The 24,268-nt window shown below is 40.3% G+C and overlaps 1 protein-coding gene across 3 annotated transcripts in view; it reads left to right on the forward strand.

The window, feature by feature from the left end:
• IGF2BP3 (insulin like growth factor 2 mRNA binding protein 3) overlaps window positions 1-24,268 on the forward strand; it is a 113,064-nt gene that overhangs the window by 56,379 nt on the left and 32,417 nt on the right. For all 3 annotated transcript variants that reach the window (XM_086853756.1, XM_086853768.1, XM_086853764.1), the window contains 3 exons: window positions 13,682-13,733; window positions 13,827-13,890; window positions 22,032-22,316. In XM_086853756.1, the coding sequence (XP_086709882.1) occupies window positions 13,682-13,733; window positions 13,827-13,890; window positions 22,032-22,316 (401 nt within the window). The remainder of the gene's footprint in view (window positions 1-13,681; window positions 13,734-13,826; window positions 13,891-22,031; window positions 22,317-24,268) is intronic.

Raw genomic sequence — 24,268 nt, forward strand, 5'->3', positions numbered from 1 at the left:
GCATTGTCCTGCTGGGAGACGATGCAAGGAATAAAGCTTGCATGGCTCCTTGTCACCACCTATTCATATTTTCAGAGCGTTAACCCCTGAGGTGGTTCCTTTATCATATTGGAAGGCATGAGAGCCTTTATTAAACACAAAGAGGGCACACCCTATGCATGTTGTAGTGTGCAGAGGCAGAGTGTGTCTGCCTTAATTGTGATTTTGTTCCTGAACACTCCAGAACTGGGCTGGAGGGTGACAAAGGAGAAAATCTGGCTTGGGTTTTCCCTTTGCTTCTTCAAGGAAAAACTAATATGGTCATCAAAATGTATTGAACTATCCACCTTTTTCTAGTGAAAGCTCACTGTTGTGGATAAGGTTACATGCAGAAATTTTCCTGCATGCTAGTTGGGAATAACAGCAGATAAGTTGGAGCCCGCAGCTAAGATGAGCATGTTGGAGTGTCTGTTTACAAATCAAATATCTGCCTGGCATGGCCTGCCCTGGCAGCAGAGCTGTGTGTGCACTAAAATTAAAGAGGAGGCTGGAAAGGGAGACATTCCTCGTGTTCTGGGCTGGTCTCATTGGTTCAGCAGCATGTACCACTACTGTGCTGCTGGCATGGTAGCCAGCACAACTACAGTAGCACATTATGCACTGGTGGGTAAGAGCTCAACAATGAGGGACTGGAAAAGACCACTTTCCATAGAGAGGCTTTTAGAAGGCTGAATATTACCAAAATAATTTCACAAAGCTATATAATCTGAAAAGCAGCTGAAGTGACTGCTCTTGATCTGCTGCCAGACCTCATAGGGTATTGCTTTCCACAGGCTGCTGCAGCATGCTTGGCCATGTTACCCCATCCCATAATTTTTTTTCTGCCATAACTGAGCTTACTATTTGTGCTGATTTGAAAGTTAACCATGCTTTCAAGTAAGCAGAGGGAAAAGTGATTTTACTGTTGCTATGTGGCAGAATGGCCAAATGCTTGCATGTATTTTTGGGGTGGTACGGAGTGTTTAGACTTTAAATTCTAGCCAAGGGTGTTCAGGTTTCTATGCTTGCCTCTGTGTCTGGCAGCAGCTCCTCTAGTGTTGTCAGCCCTGCTGCCAGGGATGTTGTGATGTCCTGGAGGGGACAATATGGCAACCTGTTAGTCTGAAACTCTCAGATTCATTTAAAGTCAAAGACCTTAAATGTTGGTAAAAGGTCTCCAATGTGTGGAGCATTTTCTCCTTTTAAAGTAAAAAGCCCCTGTGATGTCTTTGGCTTTTCTTGCCTTGCAGTTTGGAGCAGTAAGTCGGCAGAAAGGTGACATTTGTACTGCTTCCAGGAGCTGTGCTGGTGCAGAATCTTGTTCTCCACATTCAGTGTCCATGTTTTATTTAGAGTTTCTGACACATTCTCATTGCTTATTGGGAAGTTTGCTTCTAGTTTCACAGGGGAAGAAGGTGGTTTGAGCTTCTGCGTTTATTTTTCTTGGCGTTTAAATAGTTCTCATATCCTCTGGGATGCTGTGCTGTGTGTCTTGTGGTCTGTATTCATAATTTAAGAACTTGTCTTTACAGTAGAATATGTGCAACCAGGCCCACCTTCATTCAGTTGATTCATGTCTGAAGACCATCTTGGAGTACCTCTGTGTTAAGCACAGCTCTGCTGTGTTTATTAGAAGGTCTTGTCGGTCATGCTTCTGGTTCTCCACCCATGCTTTCAAGTATCTGGGTGATGAAAATCGTGTTGTCTTGTGTTTTCTGGCTTCAAGGCTTCTGGTATATGACTGTTTAAGCATGCTGAGTTATTTCCATCTCCCTGAAACCAAGCATCAGGGGGTGTGGTATGTGTAAGGGTATGTGCTTATAAGGCAGTGTGCATTAGGTGACCTCTAACCCTGCTGTGTTTCTCTATCGTTCTCATTTGTGTTCATTCTATGTTCCCTTGCACCAAGAAGCTGCTCTTGTATGGCCACTGATCTGGGATCCTGACCTTCCTATTTGCTCCCTTCTCTCACCTGGTTGTGATGCAGCTTGTCCCTAAATGATGTAGCTGAGGTTTTTTTTGGACGGCTTTCATTATGCCCCTCATTTTGCAAGCACCTCTAGAACTTACTCCTTCTACAATAGCTGGAGACTTCATCAATGTCCCTTCCTACAAGGCACAGATCCAGTTCCCTCAGAAATCTCTCCTGACTCCTGCCTCACTCTTCACCTCCATCCCCAGAAGACCCGGCGCTGGCTGGCCACAGGTCCTTGTTGTCCATCTATCCTCCTCAGCCTCCCTCCCAGCTAGGCTACGCTTCCTTCAGCTGCCTGTTCCTCATTTTGATGTCCAGGCAGCCCTTGGCTACACCTGCAGGCTCCCTGGGCTACCCTGGTTTGGTGCTGCTTCCCATGCACAGCTGCTGATCCCATGCACAGCTGCTGATCCCATGCACAGCTGCTGATCCCATGCACAGCTGCTGATCTCATGCACAGCTGCTGATTTCATGCTGGAGGTGAGTGCTGCTAAGCTAATGCTTCAAAGTAAAGTTTTCCCCATTCTAACACTCTTCTACCACTGCTTTCTGCACCTTCTTGCTGTTCTTAGCTCTGAATAGAATGTTCATTCTTATCCAGATGCCATGAGCAAGAATTTCAAGATCTGTGGCTCCCTAAATATTCAGCAGGCGAATAACCAAGATTTCTTAGTTCCTCTTACACCGCCTCCTCTTTCTTTCCATGTCAATAGCAAAGCACTGAAGTACTCTTTCCCTCAGTGCCTAAAAATCTAATTCCCCTTCTGCTGAGCTGAGTATTTAGCTATGAATCAGTGAAAAATCAGAATGAAGTGTGCATTCATACAGGCATATACTGGGATTTACACTCCTACTTCCCTTATTTTAAACAGTGCTGGCTTTTTAAATGTCAAAAAATTTAAATTTTAAGTTTTTTTAAGGAGAGAGAGTTGTTTTGACAAGGGAACATAGTTTATTGTACAGTAAATGTGAAAGTGGTAAATGGCATACAACTTCTCTATGCTCTACAGTATTCTTCACCTTTACTCTTAAATTTTACTGCTTCAGATTGCTTTTATTAATGTTCAGGGAAATGTTGCTGTAGAGAGTTATAGGGCTTTCAGCAGAGGTTGGCTTGTGCAGCTACTTATGGAGCAACAATGAAACACAACCTGAGCCACTTATTCAAATATTTGCAGTACTGTTCATAGCATAAGAGGTTGCATCAAAACTGAGTCCAGGCTTCTGGAAAATAGCAGGTTTGTGTTGATGTTTTTTTCTTAAAACCAAGTGTGTCAGTCTAGCACCTGGTGTAACCAAACTGCTCAGATCCTTGCACAAAGATGACTTTTACAAAGGAGAGCTCTGCTGAATAAAAGAGCAAACCCCAAAGACCTTAAAACCATATATCATCCACATAATTTAATATTTCCTCTCTCCTCTATGAATCCCAATGCTTGTAAGCAATGAGGGTAGTTTTTTTTCACATCTGTACAACTATAGGGTAATAATCACTGCAGAGTGAGTACAACAGTGTAAACTTGCCCCCTTTGTGATTGCATTTCTTTTGCTTTCCCTTTAAAATCGGGGAAAACATTCTAATTTTATTAATAATGTGGTTGAACAATAAACTTCAATGTTTGAGAGTTTGCCAGAGACTGAATACATCCTGCACTACTCACTACTTTGTAGAAGGCCCTGAATGCAAGTAGATGGAAGTGAAGATCACTCTTACACTCTAGGTGTAATTAATTCATTTAATTATGGCCCTTCTCCTTGAATTGTTGTTGTAAGATGTTCCAGTCATCTTACTCTTCATTTGATTGCTCCTTCAAAACTGACTCTTAAAAGTAATTCATAGTCCATAAGCTGTCAGCTAATACTCAGCATTCACACCCTGAATTGCTTTGTCTTGGTGTGTATATAGGTCAAATGGTGTTAACATGGTGCATCTCTTGAAATTTTGATTTCTAGTTTAGATAATTGCATTCAAATGTTTGTGGTTATTTGTAAACATCCTCTTAAACCTTACCTGTCAGATTAGTGTGTGAGTTGGTCTTAATACCGGGATTCCTTAAGGTAGACTTGAAAAATCTCATAGATCTTGGTAAAACTGTGTTTAACAGAATTTCATTATAGTATTTTTTAACTTTGAGGGGGGTTTTAGTAACTTGGCTTTGCATGTTTAAAATGTGTACACCTTAATCTCTATGACTATCTGAGTGATTAGGTAGCTACTAGATTATGTGTTTTATTAGAGAAATTTTCTGCACTCAAAAATCCTATGTTTCCCCTTTGCTCCAAGGTTCATGTTTTTGAAGTCTGAAGGCTTTGACAGCATATAATTGTTGTTGTTTGCAAAGCTTTCATCTCTGTGTTAGCATTGTGGAGACCTTTACTGTGGATTTCATTTCAATTCACTTGTGCAGCTCAAGTAACTCAAACACTCAAAGGTGGTGGACTTGTCCTACCAGGATCACTCCTCCTTGCCATAAAGTGTATGTAATTTTTGCTTTTGTTTGATCCCAGGCTTCACTTCTTGAGTCTTGCTACAACTCCTTTCCACTTACTTTATTTATTGCCCAGCCCTCACAGTAGTGACTAGGTGAGGCTGTTCTTTCCACCCCTCTCCCTGGAAATAGCCATGCAAATGATGAGAGGTGGGTAAAAAAAAAAAAAAAAGGAAAAACTCTTCTCCAGCTGTGGAGGTTGACTTACTTAATTTCAGGTATAGGTGTTAGAGCTACTTGGCAACTGGGCTGCCCCATGGGTTATGGGACAGCTACTGACGGTCTGCAGGAGTTCTGTCATGCCAGCCTATCTAGGGAGGTGGAAGTACATGATGTGTACTGACATCTTGAGGGAAAGTTTTGGATGAGGATATCCAGCAATGCAGCCCCATGTCTGTAAGTCTCTATAAATGCAAATAACAATTCCCTCCCTTTAGCAGTCTCTTCTATTTCATTGTTTAGAAGCCAAACCTGAAATGTCTGGTCCACAGCAGTGCTATCCCTTAGTAGAACTGCTGGGAAGCCAAAGGCATGGCCATGCATCCTGTATGGAGGACCATTTTAGAACGGGAGAAGGGGAATCTTACAACTCCAGAAAAATGCTTCAATCTTTTTATAGTTTTTCCTGGTTATAAAGAGATTTGAGATATTCATGAAGTGGTTGTTAAGGACTTATCTTTTTCCTGAAAGCTTGTCATTTTGCATCTTGTGCACAATAGAGGGAATGTCTCAGATGTGATCTCCATCTGAGTTACAATATACTTCCTTTTTATCTGCACTAATCTGTGAACTAAATCAATTTTACAGGATTTTCCTCTGTGATTCTCTCTATCATTTTTGGATAAGCAGACTTAGAAAAAATTCTTAATTTTAAAATATGGGACAACCTTCCCAGGAAAGATTTCCCTGGTATCAAGCTCTGAGCTGGCTCTGTTTCTACAAAGCACAGTCATATCTGTACCAGAGGGAACAGTTTTCATACATGTGGCCCCTTCTTAAAATTATGACTGTGCCCTTGTGGAGAGATTTCTTGGAATTTGTAATTGTTGATAGGTTCCAAAAGATGATTTGAAAATTGATTTTTTTTTTTAGTCTGACAGATATTTGTTATAATTGCAGGATTCCAGCTTTGCAGAAGGCATTTTTTTGAGTGCGCAAACTATTATTGTGCTGAAACTAAAAATATCAGGCTAGCACCAGCCTTGTAGAGTAGTAATGAAGTGGCATCAGGACTTTTAAATAGCTACAGAAAATAGCTTTTTAAAGCGCTATTTTTGCGCACACAGACAAAAGAGAGTAACGTGTATAGGAGAAATACAGTTTTCCCTGATAAAGCTTGCAATTAAAAAGAACACGTTTTCTGTAATGACATGGAGGTTGCAAAATTGAAGGGACTGAAAGGTTGAAGGGGAAAGGAAAAACATAAACGTTTTTGTTCTAGTTTTCATGGCCCAGAGCAGGACATGGCAGATTGTGCTGTCAGGCTGAGCCACAGCCCTCCTGATGGAGACCAGCGCTTGATGCCTCCACAGGAAAGTGCCGAAACTGCCAATAAGGCACTGACTGTATCTTGGTACAGTGCTGTGAGTAAAGCAGAAAAATCATCCTTTATCCCAGTGTCTTTTCCAAACATTCTTTTAAAATTTGCTGGTTCCCTTGTTTTTATGTCGTCTATCATCTAATCAGAGTTGGGTAAAGAGTGTTCACTGGATAGTAACGCTTTTAGAACTCTTTTTTTTCCCCTTTCCCTTTGGCAAACTACAAATGACATCGTAGAAGTAGCGAAGAGTGTTTCCACTTAAGCTGGCCGCCTCAGTTCGAGAGGAGGCAGATGAACACGAGCTAGTGTTGCTGCTGCATCCTACTACGTTTCACAACACCCATCTGCCAGCCCGGCATGTGATCCTTCCCTCATGCCGAGCCACAGAAATGTCCTGGTAGCCCGTCTGCCTGAGAAGGAGGGGGCCCCAACAGTGCCCACAAGGAGCTACTGGGAATGGGGATTAGCTCCATAAAACAGCAGTTCCTGCCTTTAAGGACCAATCAGTGTGACAGCGCTTTTTAATTTTCTGGAAATCAGGATGGGTACTGAATTGGGAGCATTAGCATTAGTGTAAACCTGGTTCATAAACTCCAGTGTTATCTGAAACTGCTCTTGAAGTTATACCTTTAGCGTGAAGAGAGGGGAGATTAATCAAGTATTGTAGCAGATATTGTGAGGTGCTTAATTGCATTCAGATAATGTTGCATAAATACTTATTCTCTGTGTTTTCAAGCTTGTTTTCATTTAATTTAGATGAAGGGTGAATAGAAGCTGCCAATTTGGCCATCTCTACATGATTCGTTATTTCATAATACCTGTATCATATTCTCTTTCACTCCTTTCCAAACTGAATTATCCTGCTCCCTTTAATCTCTTTGTGAAAGAGGCCACCCATGCATCTAATAAGTGGGGTTTTTTACTTTTCTCTTAAACATTTCAAGTACTTTTTTTAGCCTTGCAGTCCATTTAATGCCATTTGTCAGCCTTGATACTATGATTTTTCATTCTCCATCTCATACATCCTTAGCATAATGTACACTAATCTTTCTTCCTTATCAGACATTAAAGAGACTGTTTCCAGCTAAGGGGGTAATGTGGGAACATGAAAGCACATGAGAACTTTTTTGTGTGCTGTGTTCAGTACCTGGGCTAATTTTGTAGCCCAAAAATTTCTTTTGAAATTTCTTCTATTTTCAGAGCTTCATTAGAATATTCTCTCGGTGAATTTTTCTATTGTACGAGTTATTTTTAAAAAAAGGAGAGAGAAGGAGTTTTGATACTGATGTTATCTGTAATGATTTATCATGTTGCTTATACTTGTTGGATTCCTTCTTTTTTTTTAGAAACCACCCTTCTATTGGTAAATCATGGTAATTATACTTTAAGCAACTTCTGACTTAGCAGATTCAAGGCAGGTCCTTTTAAATGTTTAAATTAAATTGAAAAAATTAAATTGAAATGTTTAATATTAGTGTGGTTTAAAAGCATTTAGTCTTCTATTTTCATTTCCTTTTTTTTTAATGTACACAGGGTTGTGTATATATATATATAAATGTAAATGGTCCAGTGGTATTATCTGCAAATACTTACATACATGTGGTATGTGGAGTTAGCTATAATAGTTGTATTCATAGTTGCATGTAATGCTCTACCTGAGACCCATTTTCAGCTGCTTTCTATCTTTTGCAACACTGAAATTGAGATAGACCACAACATCTCTTACCTCCTAATTTTTTTTTTTTGGAGCATTTTCAGAAGTCCCATAGTTGACAGCAAGGTAAGTAGGGACCTAGTGTTTGCTTTTGGCACTGTAGGGAGTGCTCTGGCTGGGGCCAGAGGGTGGCTCTGCTGTCACTAACAAGTCCAGCCTGTGCAGTGGAGATGACTAGTCCATAAGAGTTGTGACCCAGTTATTCACCACACACTTTCTTAATTTTGTAGCAAGTCGGGGACTTTGAGGAAGACAAGCCATTTTGGTTAGGGGAATTGAATGTTGCCATGGCAAACTGAATCCTGCACGTTCTGGTCTCTGGTGCTGTGCTAGCTTCCCTAAGCAGAAGTTGCTATTAGTTGCTAACAAGTGTCTTCAGCTTGCCTTGTGATGAGCCTGAGGTCTGTCTTGCAGAAGTGCCGTGTTCTCCTTACTACCAAAAGTGGCTTTGAAGCTGCCCTTTGAACATGCAGACGTGCTGAGCACTATGGAAAATCAAGCCCTTGGTGTCCAAATTGGTCACTCAATTAGTAGTTCCTTTGACAATTTTGTCTTTGTTCTCTGTGGTTCAGCATTACATTCTTAAAACCCTGGTAATGCCACCTAAACAGAATTGTATTATAGGGTAAACTTATTATTAGTTTTGAACATTTGGATATAACTGTAAGTTCCCAAGAGAAGAATTCACTCCAGGGTTTGTATGGGATGTGGTAAATAAGCCAGAGTTATTGTTTTCAGGCACTGCCTTTCTGGTGTGTGCAAACAATGACTTCAGCAGCTTCCAGGCTTATTTTTCTGATTCTTCAAACTATGGTCATGGTTTCATGAGACAGTAAACTGGGTTTTGGAGGGCCTACAAGATGAAAAAAACCATCACCACACGCTGCAACGCATTGAGCCATTGCAGGCTGGCTTTGCCTATTCAAATGCCTTCAAGAGGTTTTGGAAAAATAACTCTGTCCTGGCAGACCTTGTACTGAAATTTGGTATTCCATGCCCCTGCTGCTTTGCCTTTACAGGCATGCTGGTTGCCATGCTCTGACCTTTTTGGTGAAAATGGGCCAAGTTGCAGTGTTTGGGCTGTGGAGGGGTGGCAGTGATGCCAAGAGGCTGCCCAGGCTGGGAGATGTACTGGGTGACCTGGAGCTGAGTTCACCTGTCCACCTTGGTCTCCATTCAGACAATGCAGTGTTATCCAATTACTTTGCCAACAACTGACCATGACAAAAATAACCCTCAGGAATTTATTAGGGTCTTCTTCAGTTTAATTTTCCTTGTAAAGCCATACTAGCTGGGACCCTTGTTTGGGATATTGTTTCTTTTTACCAACCAAAAATAATGCCAGACTGAAGGTGCTTTGAAGAGCCATTTTGCCATGGTCAGTTTTTGGCAGCTGGTGTGGCTGTGAGAGGAATGGCATCTCTGCCAAGGTAATGTCACACCCCCAAGTCACAAAATGCCAGGTCTGCTCCTGCTGCACTGCAAATTCTAGTACACCAGGGCATGGTGGGGACCACATCAGACTAGTTCGGCTCAATTAATATAATTAATGGAAAATGGCATTATGGTGCTGCTTTTTTCTGTTTGTTTGGCTGGGTTTTTTTTGTTTGTGTTTTTTTTTTTTTGTGGACTTAGGTATATCAAGAAAGTACTTGAAATATGCAGATGGCATTCGTGGCCAGGCTCAGTATCTCGGATATCAGCACTGTTTGCTACCCACTCACATTCTCCTTTCCTTACCTGGGTCTTTTGTTTTCCTTCACCCCTATGTGTCCTCTGATAAATCAAAATTGTTTGTTTGTTAAATCACACTGTACACTCGAAGTCTTTGCAGCTAAAAATTTCTTTGTGGTTTTTCTACTGAATTACCCTAATACTTCTGTCTCTTTTAGCCCCTGCTATTTATGATTTCAGTTGTGTTGTCTAATTTTAATTCCTTGTCAACATGACACAGAAGTCATGGAAACAAGGGGGTGGTAGTGGCCTAATGGATTTGGTCTACATGAGTGAAGAAAAATAACTTCAGGTTCCACAGCACCACTGTGACGTTCCTGTCGCTAAGTGCATGTGTGAGAGAAAAGCAATATGGATAACTGTGCTTACAGACCAGATGTCATGAGACTAATTTCCTTACAGTGTACGACAGAACTCCTACAGCACTATAAGATGAGGTGTATAAAATAGTCTGCTCTGAAAGAGCAGAAAACAACTGCTCTGATTTGTTCAAAAGTGCTACTTCTAAACCTGTGAAATCTGTACGAGAACTGCGGTATTTTAACGTGTGCGTCAAGCTCTCGGTTTCACTGAAGAGTAATGTTTCCTTCTTTCTTTTTTCCATGTAAAGCAGCCTCGATTTGTGGGGCTTGGTGTAGGGTAATGCTGTTTATAATGAAGTCAGAATTGGCTTTTAGAGCCTGATGAATGAAAGTCCACAGTATAAGACTGCAGCTTTTTGTGAGAGAGACATCTGTGCTATAACAAGAGCAGGAGACCCAATTTAGACAACTGCTAGAAGGAGAGCTCAAGAAAAGGAAAGACCTTTTTTTTCTAGCTTAGATTAAATATTTGTACAAATAAACTTTTCAGCTGCTCATCAGAATTGCTGCTGCACCACCAACTTGGCTTTGAATTTTGTTCTGGTTGCCCAACAAGGCTGTACTCGAAGAGTGTTATGGAAGAGCAGCTCAAACAAAACATGTTTGTTTTGCGGCAGAACTATAGGCTTTGGGCTAGAGAGAAAAATTTGGGGAGAGGAAAAAGATAGTGAGAGACATAGAAAGAATTGAAGGATGTGAATAGAAACTGACTGTTGCAGTAAATACATGTAAAGCAAGAAACACGTGCAGGAATTGAGTTCTGTGTTTTGAAAGTGAGTTACAATACAGGATCTGGCTTTGAATATGACTGCAATTACTTCTCCCAACTGGATCAGCTGGTTCAGTTAAAAGTGTTCTCACCCATGAAGCTTACTCCTCACACACACACATATATACCCCAGCCACTGCTGAAACTTTTGTATTAATGCATTTTAAGTAGTCTAGTTAAAAGGCTACCTCTGCAGTGTTGATCACACTTAAAATCCTTCTGGATGAGGCTGATGGTGATGAAAATTCAGATTTCTCCTGAAGACAGTGCTATAGAGAACAAGTGCCTTTGACCAGAGACGATTGTTTCTCATTTTGGTTAAAGAAAGGTCCAATCCTCTGAGAAAACTTCTCATAAATCTGTTCTGCAAAGGAACTCTTTTAAGAACATGGAAACCCAAATCACTTGGATTAAAGCCCAGATGGACACTGTCTCCAAGTGAAATGGATCAGGAGAGGATTAAGGAGCAGTATAAATGGAGAATTCCTGCTGGAGAGGGATGTGATGCTGAATATGCTTTTCTGGGCTGCTCCTCAGCCTTTACAGAAAAGCAGCCTTTGGGTTCTTAGGCTCCTGGGAGCAGATGCAAGGGATAGTGTGCGGAGAAGTTTCTGATCACAAACATGCTGAAAGTACGTTTTAGGGAAAATGTGTCTTTTAAAAGTTGTGTGGATTCAGCTTTAAAACATTTCTTTACTTAGTGAAGATGATGGCTTTAATATGTGGATCTCAATAGAAGGGTATGCTTAGCCCAGAATACAAATTTAATATAGAAATACCTTACAAAATATTGATTGATTATTGCAAAGCAAATTGTTGTGGCACTTCTGGAATTCTAGCACTGCTCTTTGCCCTGTATGAATAAGGATGGAAATTAAACTCTTTTGAAATGATGCAGCTTTGGGGCAGAGTGGCCATGAGCTGGTGGTCTGCACAGTTCAAATGTAATAAGAACTAAACATGTTTGTTCCTATTGTGGCACGGTCTGCAATGTAGAACAGCACTGGTGCTAGTGTACTGTAGGGACAAAGGAATTGCTTTATCAGATTAATAAACTCTTTGGTATCCTATTTCAACTAAATATCTCAGAAAGGATCTCTAAGCCAGGAAAAGCTTTGCTTTTCTTGTTTTAAACCCCTGACCGCACCTGAGATTCTGTTTCCTCCCCTGGTTTCAGTGGATCCCTTAAGCAGTCTGTGGAAGAAGGTTTTCCTCTAATCTCATGCTGTGGCTCTCCTGGCTTGTGTGAGGTACAGCTGCAGACCTGCAAGACCTCACAACTCTCCCACTCATCTGTGCCAGTGTTTTAATTGTATTAAAAGGATCTTCCACAGACTTTTAATTTATTTTAATCCCCTGGAGCATCTCTGCTTCAGTAATATTTAGCAAATTTCAGAGCAAGCATACACTTAGATTCCAATTGTCAGATCCGAGGAGTGGCAGAAAAATTATTTTTTATGGGATTGAAAAGGCAAACTCTCAGACTAGGCTAATCTCTACTTGTAGAATGAGAGGACAATTAACAACTTGTCTATGAAAACAAAACAGTTGCCAAGAAAACTTACTAGAGTCTCTACAAGAAGGATGGGGAAATTCTGCAGTTAGAAGCAGTAATGCATTGCTCAAACTTGGCGAGCACTGCGTTGCCTTTTAAATACCTGGTTAGAAACGTTACCTTTGAAACATCTATGTACAGTTTAAACTTTAGTAGGTGGTAAAGAGCAGAAATTGCACTGGTAAGTTGTCCTTAGATTTGGCCATATAAACTGCAGTTTATCTTAGAAATGTAAAATATGTGGCAGACTGATAGATTATAATTTAGGAATTTTAATCTCATGAAGATGTAGAATTTTACCTTTTTAGGGACTGGGGTTTTGTGCACACTCAATTGCTGGCTATAGTAAAGGGAAGTGTACTGCAATGGGAAGCGGCACAGATGCTTTTTTATGCCTACTGCCTTCCTTCTATCTTTGCTTCCTTGTTTCCTTCCTTTCCTCCCTTTATTTACATTTCCCCTTAAGAGACTAGCTGAAGAAATGACACTTTGGTTACAGAAGGGATTGTAAGCTTACTTTTTCACTTCTTGGTGTAAATAGTGAACTTTTCCTGCATCAGTTAAATTTCTGAGGCAAAACATTAGGATGCAGTGCATCACAATGATGCACTTGTGTCTGTGCTAGTTAATGCCAAATTCACCATTTTCTGCAACATTATTGCTCACCAGGAAGAGAATAAACTCTATACCATGTGAATTTTTGATGTGGTAAAAGTGTGGGTGTGCTAATGCTTTTACTGTAATACTCTGACACCCTGATTTTTCCCCAGAAGTTTGTGTACTTCCCCCTTCATCTTCCATTTGACTAGAATAAAACAAACTATGCAAAATAAAACAACTTAATTTAGGTTTCTTTTGCCTCTTTTCACATACATTTACCTGTTTCATCCTAGCTTTCTACTGAAGGAAAAATTGTGACTTTCAAATAATGATGATGGATACTGTTGTGAGTGGTTCCCCTGGAATCGTGATCTTTGGGAAATATGTCAAAATAATTGTGAAACAGCTCATTGTGCTGGTCATTCTTGTTACTTTCTCAACACAGACAATTCCCCACAAAGGAAGAGAATAACTTTTATGTACAACCTGTGTTGGGAGGAAAAACCCCAACAACTTCAAACAGGGGCAAAGTTAGATGTTCTTGGATTATATGGAGAAAGTTTTATTTTGGATTTGCTGTTCTCTAATTCTTTCTGCCTCTGTTTTAGCACAGTCTGAGAACAGGTGACTTGGAGGTTTATTTTCACAGTTTGGAACGTACAGAACAGTGTGACTTCCTGAAACTACACTTTGTATTTTCACGTTAACGATATTTTAAATGCAGATTTTCTGATATGAGAGAGAAAACAAGCAATGTATGCTTGCTCTTCCTGAAATAATAGTTTCCTCTTTGTTGGAGTGGCTCTCTTAAATGATCTATATTCTCTTACAATAATTAAAAAAAATTCTGGTGGTTTTTAGAGGCTTTTTTGCTTTGTTAATCTGCTTTGAAATTTAAATCTATCATTTCTTTTAACTTTTATAGGTGCTGGATAGTTTGTTAGCTCAGTATGGAACTGTGGAGAACTGTGAGCAAGGTACTGTTTCTATTCTCAATTTGCTTCTAAATTTGTAGTGGGAAGTGAGTACACACTGAACTTACCCTCCCTCCTTTGCATTTTCCTTTCTAGTGAACACTGACACGGAGACTGCAGTTGTAAATGTAACATATGGCAATAAGGACCAGGCTAGACAGTAAGTATCTTATTTAGTTGTCTCTGTCACCTAACTTGCATTTTGGGGTTCATGTTGTTGTGACTTCATATGTGACATTGCTGCTGATCACATCACCATTTAACAATAAACTAAGCCTTTTGGGAAAGTCTGGTGTAATTAACCTTAATTAACAATTTGTTGTCATATTTTCTTTTGTTTTGATAAAAAGTAAACTAATAATTTCAAAAAAATGGGAAAACTGACAAAATTTATTAAGGAGAGCAGAAAGTAAATTTGCCAGTGAGAGAGGATGGGGGTTACTGTTTAATGATATTTCAGCCATGTTTTAGTGATACTCTCTTGCAACGTTTATTGTTTTGTGTCTGTTTCTTAACAATCATAGCAAAAATAACAGGAACAAGAAGAATGTAGTTACTAACCCAAATACAGGGCTTTTTTTTTACTAGAAAATTTAATGCTGCTTCCAGACACACAAAAAGTGTGATCTGTGTACCTAAAATAATTTATTTGGTATTTTTGAAATTTAAGAAACCTATTTTTTGCTTATATCTTCAGTAATTGAGAACTTTTAATCTAGACATTAAAATTCAAAAATATGTTTTTCTTAATCATTTCTTGTGCATACTTTTCCTTTTAAAATCTGTATTATGTACTTTGCTAAAGGTTTAATTTTGTTTCTCTACAGCAAAAAAAGGACTTGTGTGGTCCTTAAAATTTAACCTGGTGACAAAAACACACTTCCTATCTTTTTAGTCATAGTAGGTTAAACAAAACCAAACTCATGGAATAGCCTACAATGATCTTTCTATTTTAACTTGGAAATTTCTGCCACCTTGTGGTAAACTAAAACCAGCAGTTAAGATGCAGAGTGTGCTTATGGTATGCATTAATTCAAAATTACAAATGAAATAATATTTGTACATATAATTAAGTAATTATGATCTGTGCGTAACTTGAATGCAACACATGTATTTAATCTTTCAAAGCATTAGGTTACTTGTAAGTGTATTATAAACAAATGTGATGGGAAACTTGTGTCAGTGGTATCTCCTGTGTACGCTGGAGCTGAAGGAAATGATGTTTTCCTTTAATTCACTATTTAACTTTCATCAAAACCTGAATTGTTCCAACAAGTTCTTCAGGTTCTTATGTTGCTTTTGATTCTGTTGCACAGCAATTAAGAAAGTTTGTATTTCTAGTTCTGGAGAAACTTATGGTGCAATGTTACAGATTAATACTACCTGTGACAGTTTCTCCTGAAAGTATAAGAAGGAAGTACTAAAAATACCATGGAAAGAGGCATGATATATTTTTTTGAGCTGTCATCTGTGATGTGCGTTCCTGGACTTGTGCACTCCTCCCCAACTCTACTTGCTAAATTTTAAGGTCAATCCCAAGGAAATGCTGGGATAAGCAAAGACTGTGAAGAAGTGTCAAAGATAATTTTTCCTTTTTCATGAGAAACCATGTGACAGAAACTGAGAACCCCTTGAGTTTGAAGCAGGCAACTTGGCATGCAGTGTGGATGTTGTAGGGGAGCTGAAGCAATACAGGTTGAACGATAGCAGTTTGGTTCCTTGGAACAGGTAGGGCAAGTGGAAGGAACATTGATTTGCATTTGTGAATGGCTTCATTATGTATTATGTACAGAAAATGTTAGCTCAGATTGTTTGAGTTGGGAGATGACCTTGCAGTTGTTTAGAAACCCCTAGGAGAAGTGGCTAGGTCAAGGTATTTTTAGGGAAAAAAACGGTGAGGAATTGGAATGAAGGCTTGCTTACAGGACCTGCGTGTGTGGGGGTTTCCCATAGTGACTGCAGTGCTGTTTCAGTGAAATGGTTTTCCCAGACATGATCTGGCTTTGCTGCTTGGAACTGGCTGTGGGGTACAGCAGTGGCAGGGGAGAGAGAGGGAGCAGTGTGCAAGTGCTGATAGCTGACAAAGGCAGTGCTGGTCATCCTATGAAGGACAAGCAGTAACAAGAACTGACTTTATCAAAAGCTCTTTGGGCTTGTAAAGAGTCAGCACCTGGTAACAAGCTTTGTAGTTTGGAATTTAGCTCTTCAGGGTGAGTGCTCTTTGCCATGAGTTTTGGATCCAACAGCATGACATGAAGATTTCTGCCACATACAGTGTGTCCCTAGGTCTAACTGTACCTCTTCTGTACTTTTGCAATGCACACACTAACCTCACAGTAGTGTTGGCTGACAGAACATGCAAAGTTGGCTACTTCCCTGCTGGATATCTGTATGGCACTGCCATGACTGTTGGAGTGTACTGGCAGTGTGTGGTGAGGGTGCTGTAACACAATCTGGAGATACTTTTGATAAGCAGTTCTAAGTGAGTGTGGTATGCATTGCTTGGAGGACAGTACTTTTGAATAAAACTTGTGCTTCCGCCCAGCTGGGAAACTGAGCTGCCTTCTGTCTTGCAAATTTAAGTAGTTGTGGCAGAGGCTTTTCCCTCTAGGCTGGTACTACAGTTGTGGCACGTTCAATTCAGGTCTGCATCCAAAATTAGCTTGGAAAATTAAAACACTAAAGATTGCTGCAGTCTTTTTGAGGAAGAAGTCTTGGAGCATGCAGCACCCAAAATCTGAGACGTGTGCAGTTCCTGAGTTCTAGCTGGGATAGATCTGTGTCTTTGTCCTGTTGTAGTTGTGCCTCTTTCCTAGCTGGAGAGGCATAGCCTGTCCTGTCAGAAAAAGCAGGATGCTGCTTCTGGCCAATGTGGCCAGAGCAAGAGGAGCCAGCATGGCAGATCAGGCACTTTTTGGCAGCCTAGGAGCATTGCAGGAGTGTGCAGAGCAGTGTGTGGGCCTTGGAAAACCACCCTTTGCTCTCTAGGACTGTAAGTAGCAAAGAGAAGGCTGGCACTACCAGGTCTGACACCACACCCCTCCTCTCCTCTCCTGCAAGCACTTGGGAGGAGAAGAGATTTGTTCCAACTCTGACTGTCCCTGCTGCTCTCCTTCCCAGAAACTGGAGAGGGCTTTACAAAGCATGTGCACTGCTGTGGCATTGGCAATTGTTGAATGTTGTCGTGGGTCGTTGAATATTTGGAAGAGAGGAGAGAGCGAGGGACAGAGCCTGGAGCCTGTGCTTAACCCTGCACAACCCAACCAGCTGCATGCAGGTGATGAGGCAGCCTGGGACATGCTTGCCAAAACACAACCCCCCCTTCTCCCAACATCAGTCTCAACGTCACTGTAGCCAACAGGACATACTATGTCCTTGTGACGTGCTGCCACCAAAATTACAGCTTCTATCTTCAAAAGCTATGTCACCTTCTCTTTCCCTCCTCAAAAGGTTCCAGTGTGCAGGAGTCTAGTACATGCTACAAGATTTAGCCTCACCCAGGAAAGTCCAGTAGTGATCACCTTTTAATCAGAATACTTGCAAAAAAAAATTCATTACCCTTTCAATGAAAAGGGTACACACATCTGTGTGTGTGCACATGTATCCTTCAATGAGCAAGGGCTCACATGACTAATACTTTCATATGCCATTGTGAGTCAGGGCTCATGTTGCCATAAGAATGATAATACTGAAAATTCGGTGGTGTATTATAAGCTTAGATTTTGTTTTGGTTTTGTTTTCAGAGGTACTGTTGAAACCTATGTTTTTATTCAATGTAAAAAAAATTATTATGCCAAAGAAAATTTGCCATGTACGTCTGTCTTCTTGTATGCAGTCGTATCTGTTCAGGGAACTAAAAAGAAAAGTGGTGTACGTAAAAGCCCCATGTGGGAGTGAAATATGTTCTCCTTCTAGTGCTTCATGTCATCATGCTATCAGTGGAAGAATGATTCCCAGCACAAGACCTGGTGCTTTTACTGTAATCGTTTATCTAGGGTGTTTAACCTCCAGTAGCATCAAAAGGGAGAAGGCTGGGAAAGCTTCCTCTTGTAGGGAGCTCATGAGAGAAGAGTGGTGAGATGTCATTTTGATGGGAAAAACTCAGGTGACTAATTTACAGAATACTTGTTTAAATGTTTCATTTTTATGTAGAAACTCCTGCTTCTGAGCAGGTGTCACATGAATATAAGCCAGGCTGCTATCCATCTTATCAGTACATGAACAGTAGTTTCTGCAGTCTCTTAATGAATTCATTTTATTAAAAAATTCTGAACTATTCTAAGAGATTTCTGTGTACCAGCTCTCGCTGGTATGCGAAATGGAAACATTTTCCTTTTCTACTAAATATAAATTTTAAAAGAATAACTTCAGGGTGGAGGCCACATCTTAATGTGGCAGTTAACTGAATTTTTCCCCATCTTTGTCCTCACTGAGTGATTCTTCAGGTTTTTAGACTGATGTGTAAAAGATGGTTTATGGGTTGTTTCAGCAATGCTCCCTGACAGAGGTGGTCTGCAAGACCTTCATTAACTTGTGGTGTCGTGGAAGGAGATCCCCAGCACTTGGGAAGGCAGGGGTGGTGTTGCTGTGTTCTGGGGTTCTCAAGGTGGTCAGTAATGAGAGCATGTGCTTTACAGAAGGAGCTGGGTGTAACCTGTATTTGGTGAACTGCAACAATGACAATAGCTTTGCCTGAAACAGATGTCCCCAGTGCTGGGAAGAGCTGGTCACTTGCTTTTAGCTGAGGCTCAGGCTTCCCCTGAGAGTAAGACTGGCTCTCCTGATAGCAAGTGCTGTCCTAGATGCTGTTTTACAGGAATTTTGCATCTATCTAGAGGATAGATGTTCTTAAACACTTGTTTCTTCATAGATTTTCTTCCACATCTGTCTCTCCAGCCCCCAAAGCAGTGCCTAGATGGCTCTAAAATTGAGCTTGTTATGGTGCAGAAGGGCTGCTGAATCATCACATTGCCTAATTCTAGCCCCTGTTTTGTGCCACAAAACTGATGAAAATGGGTCCAGAACAGCTGAAGAAAAGTATATAACAGTACTTTAAAAACCTAGTGAAAATTGTCAAATATTGGAATGTGAAGGCCAGAATCAACAGCCAAAGGGACCTTCCAAAAGCTGGGTTTTTTTTTTCCTCTGTAAGAAATGCACTAGAACTGTGTATGTGCTACATTCACTGCAAATCAGTTTTCTTGGCATTCCACTGTGTGTTCCCAAATCAGTGTAGGATGTGGGACCACATACCAAGGAAATATCAGTTCCACAAAAGGCTTGAGAGATCAGCATTTAATTACTGATTCTTCTTCTGACTTCCCATCAGTTGAACAAGTCAAATTATAAAACAAGTCAGGCTGTAAAATATGGAGAACTCAGTGACTCACAGGGTGAATTAGTGTGTTATTTTTCCATGTCATCATATGGTTTTGGTGGCCAGAGATTGTTCACTGCTGACATAATTAATTTTCCACAATGGCAAATGAACTTTTGTAAGTTTGCTTTGAATTTAAGGTACTTATAGCCATATGGAACTATTTAGCAATTTATAAATTGTTATTAAGAAAAAAAAAAAGTCCAACCTTCTTTCCAGGAAAATATAGTGCATATATATATATTTGTTGCTGTGAAGTGTTTGTTGTGAAACCATGATAGGTATGAAGCCTGATTGCAGACAATAAGCCTAATCTTTCCTTTCCCAGCCACTTCTAAGGAAGAGTGAGAAATCTGGTGCACTGATTTACTGTCAGGTTTTATGTTAATGCTGGGATTCTGGTCCAAGATGTTTTAAAGACAGGAGGCTGACACATTTTGGGAAAGAAGCAATGTCTGAACTTGTCAAATAAATGCGTGGAGGGAAATGAGTTGGGATGGACGTTAATCTGGAGCCTATCAGCACATTTGCGAAATTGTTGGTGTTCCTCTCTCCAACATCTTGGTGTTTGATTCCCAAAGAAACAGAGCTTGTGCAATTGGATGGTCTGGCAGTGCCATTTCCTTTCTGGTAGCAATTTCAGTGAAACTCAACCTAGAAAGAGAGGTCTTGGATATTTGCCACCAACAAGAAATGAACACGTTCAGGGTGTATAAAAAGGCAAGGTCTCAGACCTCTTTTCCAAATATGATGTCCAGGTAGAGAGACTTCAGTGAAATGCCTTTTATACACTGATGCAGAAACTAAAAATTGAGACAAATCCATAGAACCCAAGTCTCACTAGTCTGCTCACTGCTCTTACTGTTTTGTAAATATGTTTTATTATGTAATAAAATGCTCTTCAAAGTCCATGGAGTAAAAGTTTAAAAATGCCAGCTCTGAAATAACCTCAGCAAATTTTAATCCAGCTCATTTGCCACTTGCTGTAAAGGATTCTTCTGTTATGGGAGTAATTACACTCCTGTCCAATTCCCAAAGGACTCGTGTCTCATTTGGTTAACAGAAGTATTTAATGAACAGTGATCAGTTATTCAATATTTTGCTTTCTTTGTTCATTGGCATTGCCTTGGGCCTTATTTATTATCAGCCCTTATTAAACATTGTTCCAAAGACACAAATTACTTGTTTTCTCATGAGCTCTTCACTGTCCAGCTGGAGTATTTTGAGGATGCTGGCTCAACCCCTGAGAGATGAGGGGACCTGCTATCCTCAGTACCCAAATACCACTTCTTATCTGGGCTTTGACAGCTGCTTGTGACCCAGACTCTCAAATGGGACACCTGGGAGACAAATAGTTTTCACTGGCTGCTCTTGAAAATGTAAGCAATTGGTGGCTATCATCATTCTTTATCTTTGTAGCTGAGGCAGTAGTATAAGTGTTGCTGAGGCTAATGTTTGGTAAACTGGCAGGAATGTCCTGCAAATGTGAGTGAATGGAGGGGCTGGGTTAAGTTTCTGAATTCAGAGGCCTTGCTCCAGAGCATATGGTTGTTGGAGCTTTTTAATGAAAATATTGGTGAGTTCTTTAATAAAAGATGGAGACTCCCTCCCACTCTTGCCTTTTAATTTATTAAATTTATTTTTTAAACGTATTAAATTTATTAATTTATTAAATTATTTTCTAATTTTATTTTTTAAAAGAAAATCTGTCAGTAACCCTTGATTCAATATTAAGTGGCATTTATGAACTAACTCAAATCAGTGAGTGCATATTTCAGTGATCAGTATATTGCTGATAATCTGAATAATTGCCTAAATAATCTGATAATTGCCTGTCGTAGCAAAACCTGGAATGCCTTTTTTGGGCAAATGTATTTATTTTATACCACTGGCTTACCAATGTGTTGCATGTTAGCTTAGTTATTCCTAATGTTTGCCAGATATTTAGTCATATTGACTCTACTCTGTTTGTGAGTGGAAGGCATTCTACCTTCTGGAAACCTGTCATTTTTAAGTTGAGTTGAGTTCCTCCTGTGAAGAGGAGAGCCAAGAGCAGGTCAGGTTGGCCTGCAGACCTGTCCTTGGTCAGGAAGAGGGACTGAGCAGAGGGAATGCCGAGTGACCGGCAGGTTTTCAGTGCGAGGGACCACAGTACGAGGGGGTTGTGTATGTGTCCCTCTGTGATACTTAACTAAAAGAACAAGGGAGGTGGAAATAACATTTTAAATGCCTTCTAAGAACCTTGCTTTTATGGAGAATTTAACATAGACGTGGGGCTTTAATTTCCTTGTTAACTTTTAAACCTACGTACAATATGGCTAATTAGTAAGTTGCAAGGTGCTCTTGCAGTCTAAGGGGGATTTCAGATGCCATTGACTGGCTTTGAATGCTTCCTTTCCTGCTGAGGTGAAGGTGCTCTCTTCTTTCATATAAATGTGTTTTTTTCATTCCTGTCACAGCTCTATCAGTTATTGCAAAAACTGCAGCCAAATAGCTGCGCTGGCAAAAACCCTAATGAAGGTGCTGTGATAGCAGCTAAAAAGTTTTCCCTCTGGTGCAGCTTTAATTCTATTTGGGAAATTGATTTAAATTAAATCAGGCAAAAGAATGCTTTTGAGTGTATAAGCTCTGTCTCCTGTGAGGTTTTGCTGATAGGGTTGGACCAGCAAAACCTTTAAAGTGCATAGAAGCCCAGAACAAGCAAGAGCTAACTTGTAGTTCTTAATATGGTGACTTTGTGTAATCAAAATCTTGGCTGAAGTATTTAAAATATAACTTTCCATCTTGGAATGAGTTTTTAGTTTCGTCATGCAAGTTAAAAAGGACAGAAGTCTATATCTGAATAACTTGTCATTTCATAAGGCCCTGTGTGCGCCCGTGGGTTTTTTTTAATCTTCTCTCTCCTCCCCTTTCCAAATAAACAGAGCAATAGAAAAACTGAACGGGTTTCAGCTTGAAAACTATTCCTTGAAAGTTGCATACATCCCTGATGAGATGGCAGCCCAGCAACCTCCACAACAACATCCCCAGGGAAGACGTGGATTTGGCCAGAGGGGTCCTCCCAGACAAGGGTCACCCGGCGCAACCACGCGGCAGAAACCACAGTCGGACGTTCCTCTACGGATGCTGGTTCCCACACAGTTTGTAGGAGCCATTATCGGGAAAGAAGGAGCCACAATCAGAAACATTACCAAGCAGACACAGTCCAAGTAAGTTATTTTACAAACCTGTAATTAATAGCTTTAATATTGTGTCATCCTTGTAAGGAGGAATTTGTAGAACTTTATTGTTAATCTGCATGGTCAGAGAGCAAATGAAGATAACAGAACAGGAAATATTTTGCACTATTTATTTAAGACCTGGATTCTGTCCTTGACACGTGTTCAAATACTAGGTGACTTTTTTATCCCTTTTTAAAAGAGGAGTGCTAGCAGGTTGGTACTCTGGTGAAGAGTTTTGCTTAGATATGTACTAATATGGTTCCCGTCCAAAATGTGAAACTGAAAGTTGTAATATGTTGTTCTGGGGGACAGAACAGTCACATACAGTCAGTGTGGTGATGTACCCAAGTCTTCAAGTGTTTATTCTAGTTTAGTTTGATTTAAAGCACTTTTTGGATTTGTAAATTTTGTCAATTCAAGATGTGGGAGGAAAAAAACCCTAAACAAAAAAACTTTTTATCTCCCCTCACTACTTCTTACACGTTACCCTCCTCTGTTTCTGGAGAATATATTTGTTGCTATCAAGTTGCAGACCACACCAAAACACAGATTAAGGAAATGCATGGGAGGCAAAAAGCAAGCTGCTAAGTGACCTAAGAAGCTTAGAGCACTGGGGTCTAGAGACGCTGGAAGAGATTGTTTCCAGTTCATGTTAAATCCCTCCCCAGAAGGAAAAGCTCAGCACAGATGCAGAGGGAGGTGGGGTTCTTATTCCAAGAGTTTTTCTAGGATACCCCTAAAAGCAGAGAATTAAAATGCTTTCTTCAGCAGCCCCCACTGGTAGGAGCCCCCAGCTCTGCAGTTGTGCAGCAGGCAGGACCTGGGAATGAGCTGTGTGTGAGGGGACTGAGGGTGGGTGGGAGCCTCAGTTTTTAGAGCATTTAATGAGGATAAAAGACTCCTCTTTAATTACACCCCAGCCCCCAACAAACATGCTTCCCCCCCTCCCCAAACCCAGGATTATCATGATGTTCCTTCCAACCTCTCATTAGCACGATGTAACCCAGGAGACTATTTAGTGTGTTTAACAACACAGGTTTAAAAGATTTGTGGTGTCCTGGCAAGGCTTGGTTGCAATTTTTCTATGGGTAATCAATTTTTCAGGTGATACATAAAGCATCTGGTTCTTGGACTACAAAAGTCTTGGAAGATTTGCATAAGGAAAGTTTTTATATCTAAGAGAAGGGTGGGTAGAGCAGAAATAATTGCAGGTTGCTAACTTTGCAGATATGCAACTTTGAGAATGATGTTTTCATTGGTTTGGGGATAAAAAAAGAGGAAATTTCATCTACTTTCAGTTCCACTAAGAATTGCCACAGGTTTCTTGAAAAATGCTGCCTTGTGAAACAAAATGAGTTTTCAGTACTTGAAAGAACTGCAGAAAAAAAGGCATTTGCTTGAAAAGCAGCATGGTTTCAAGCTTCAGTTAGGAAACAGCTGTTACATGTGGAAGAGGGGCAAGAACAAAAAGCAGAGGTGGAAAGAAGATGTCAGCTGCTGTTATTGGCAAGGAGAAATAATATCAAGGCATTGTCTTTATGCAGGTCATAATTCATTTTTATTAAATTCTTAGAACTGCGTATACCTGTTGTAGAACAAGGCTAGTAGTTTCAGGGTGGTAGATGGTAAAGGTGGTATCAGGACAAAATCAGGCTGGAAAAGTATAAGAAACTAATCTTGTGGATGGATGCAAAGTACCACCATGCTACATTCTAGTCGAGGTGTGCTGGGAAACTCTGCTGCTAAGGTATTTAAAATAAAATGGGACAAAGCCTGACTCTCCTGTAGCTGCACAGTCATTCCAGGTAGAGCAGTGTGGCTGGAGATGGAGCACTGGGAAAGCTTGATGAGATGTTGTCTTCAGGGGTTTACCACATTGTCAGTCAAACAACTCCCCTGAATATCTTGAAGGGAGTTTACTGAGAAAAGGAGATCCCAGT

Source organism: Cyanistes caeruleus, chromosome 1, assembly GCF_971803275.1.
Source record: "Cyanistes caeruleus chromosome 1, bCyaCae1.hap1.1, whole genome shotgun sequence".
In the NCBI taxonomy this organism is placed as follows: domain Eukaryota; kingdom Metazoa; phylum Chordata; class Aves; order Passeriformes; family Paridae; genus Cyanistes; species Cyanistes caeruleus.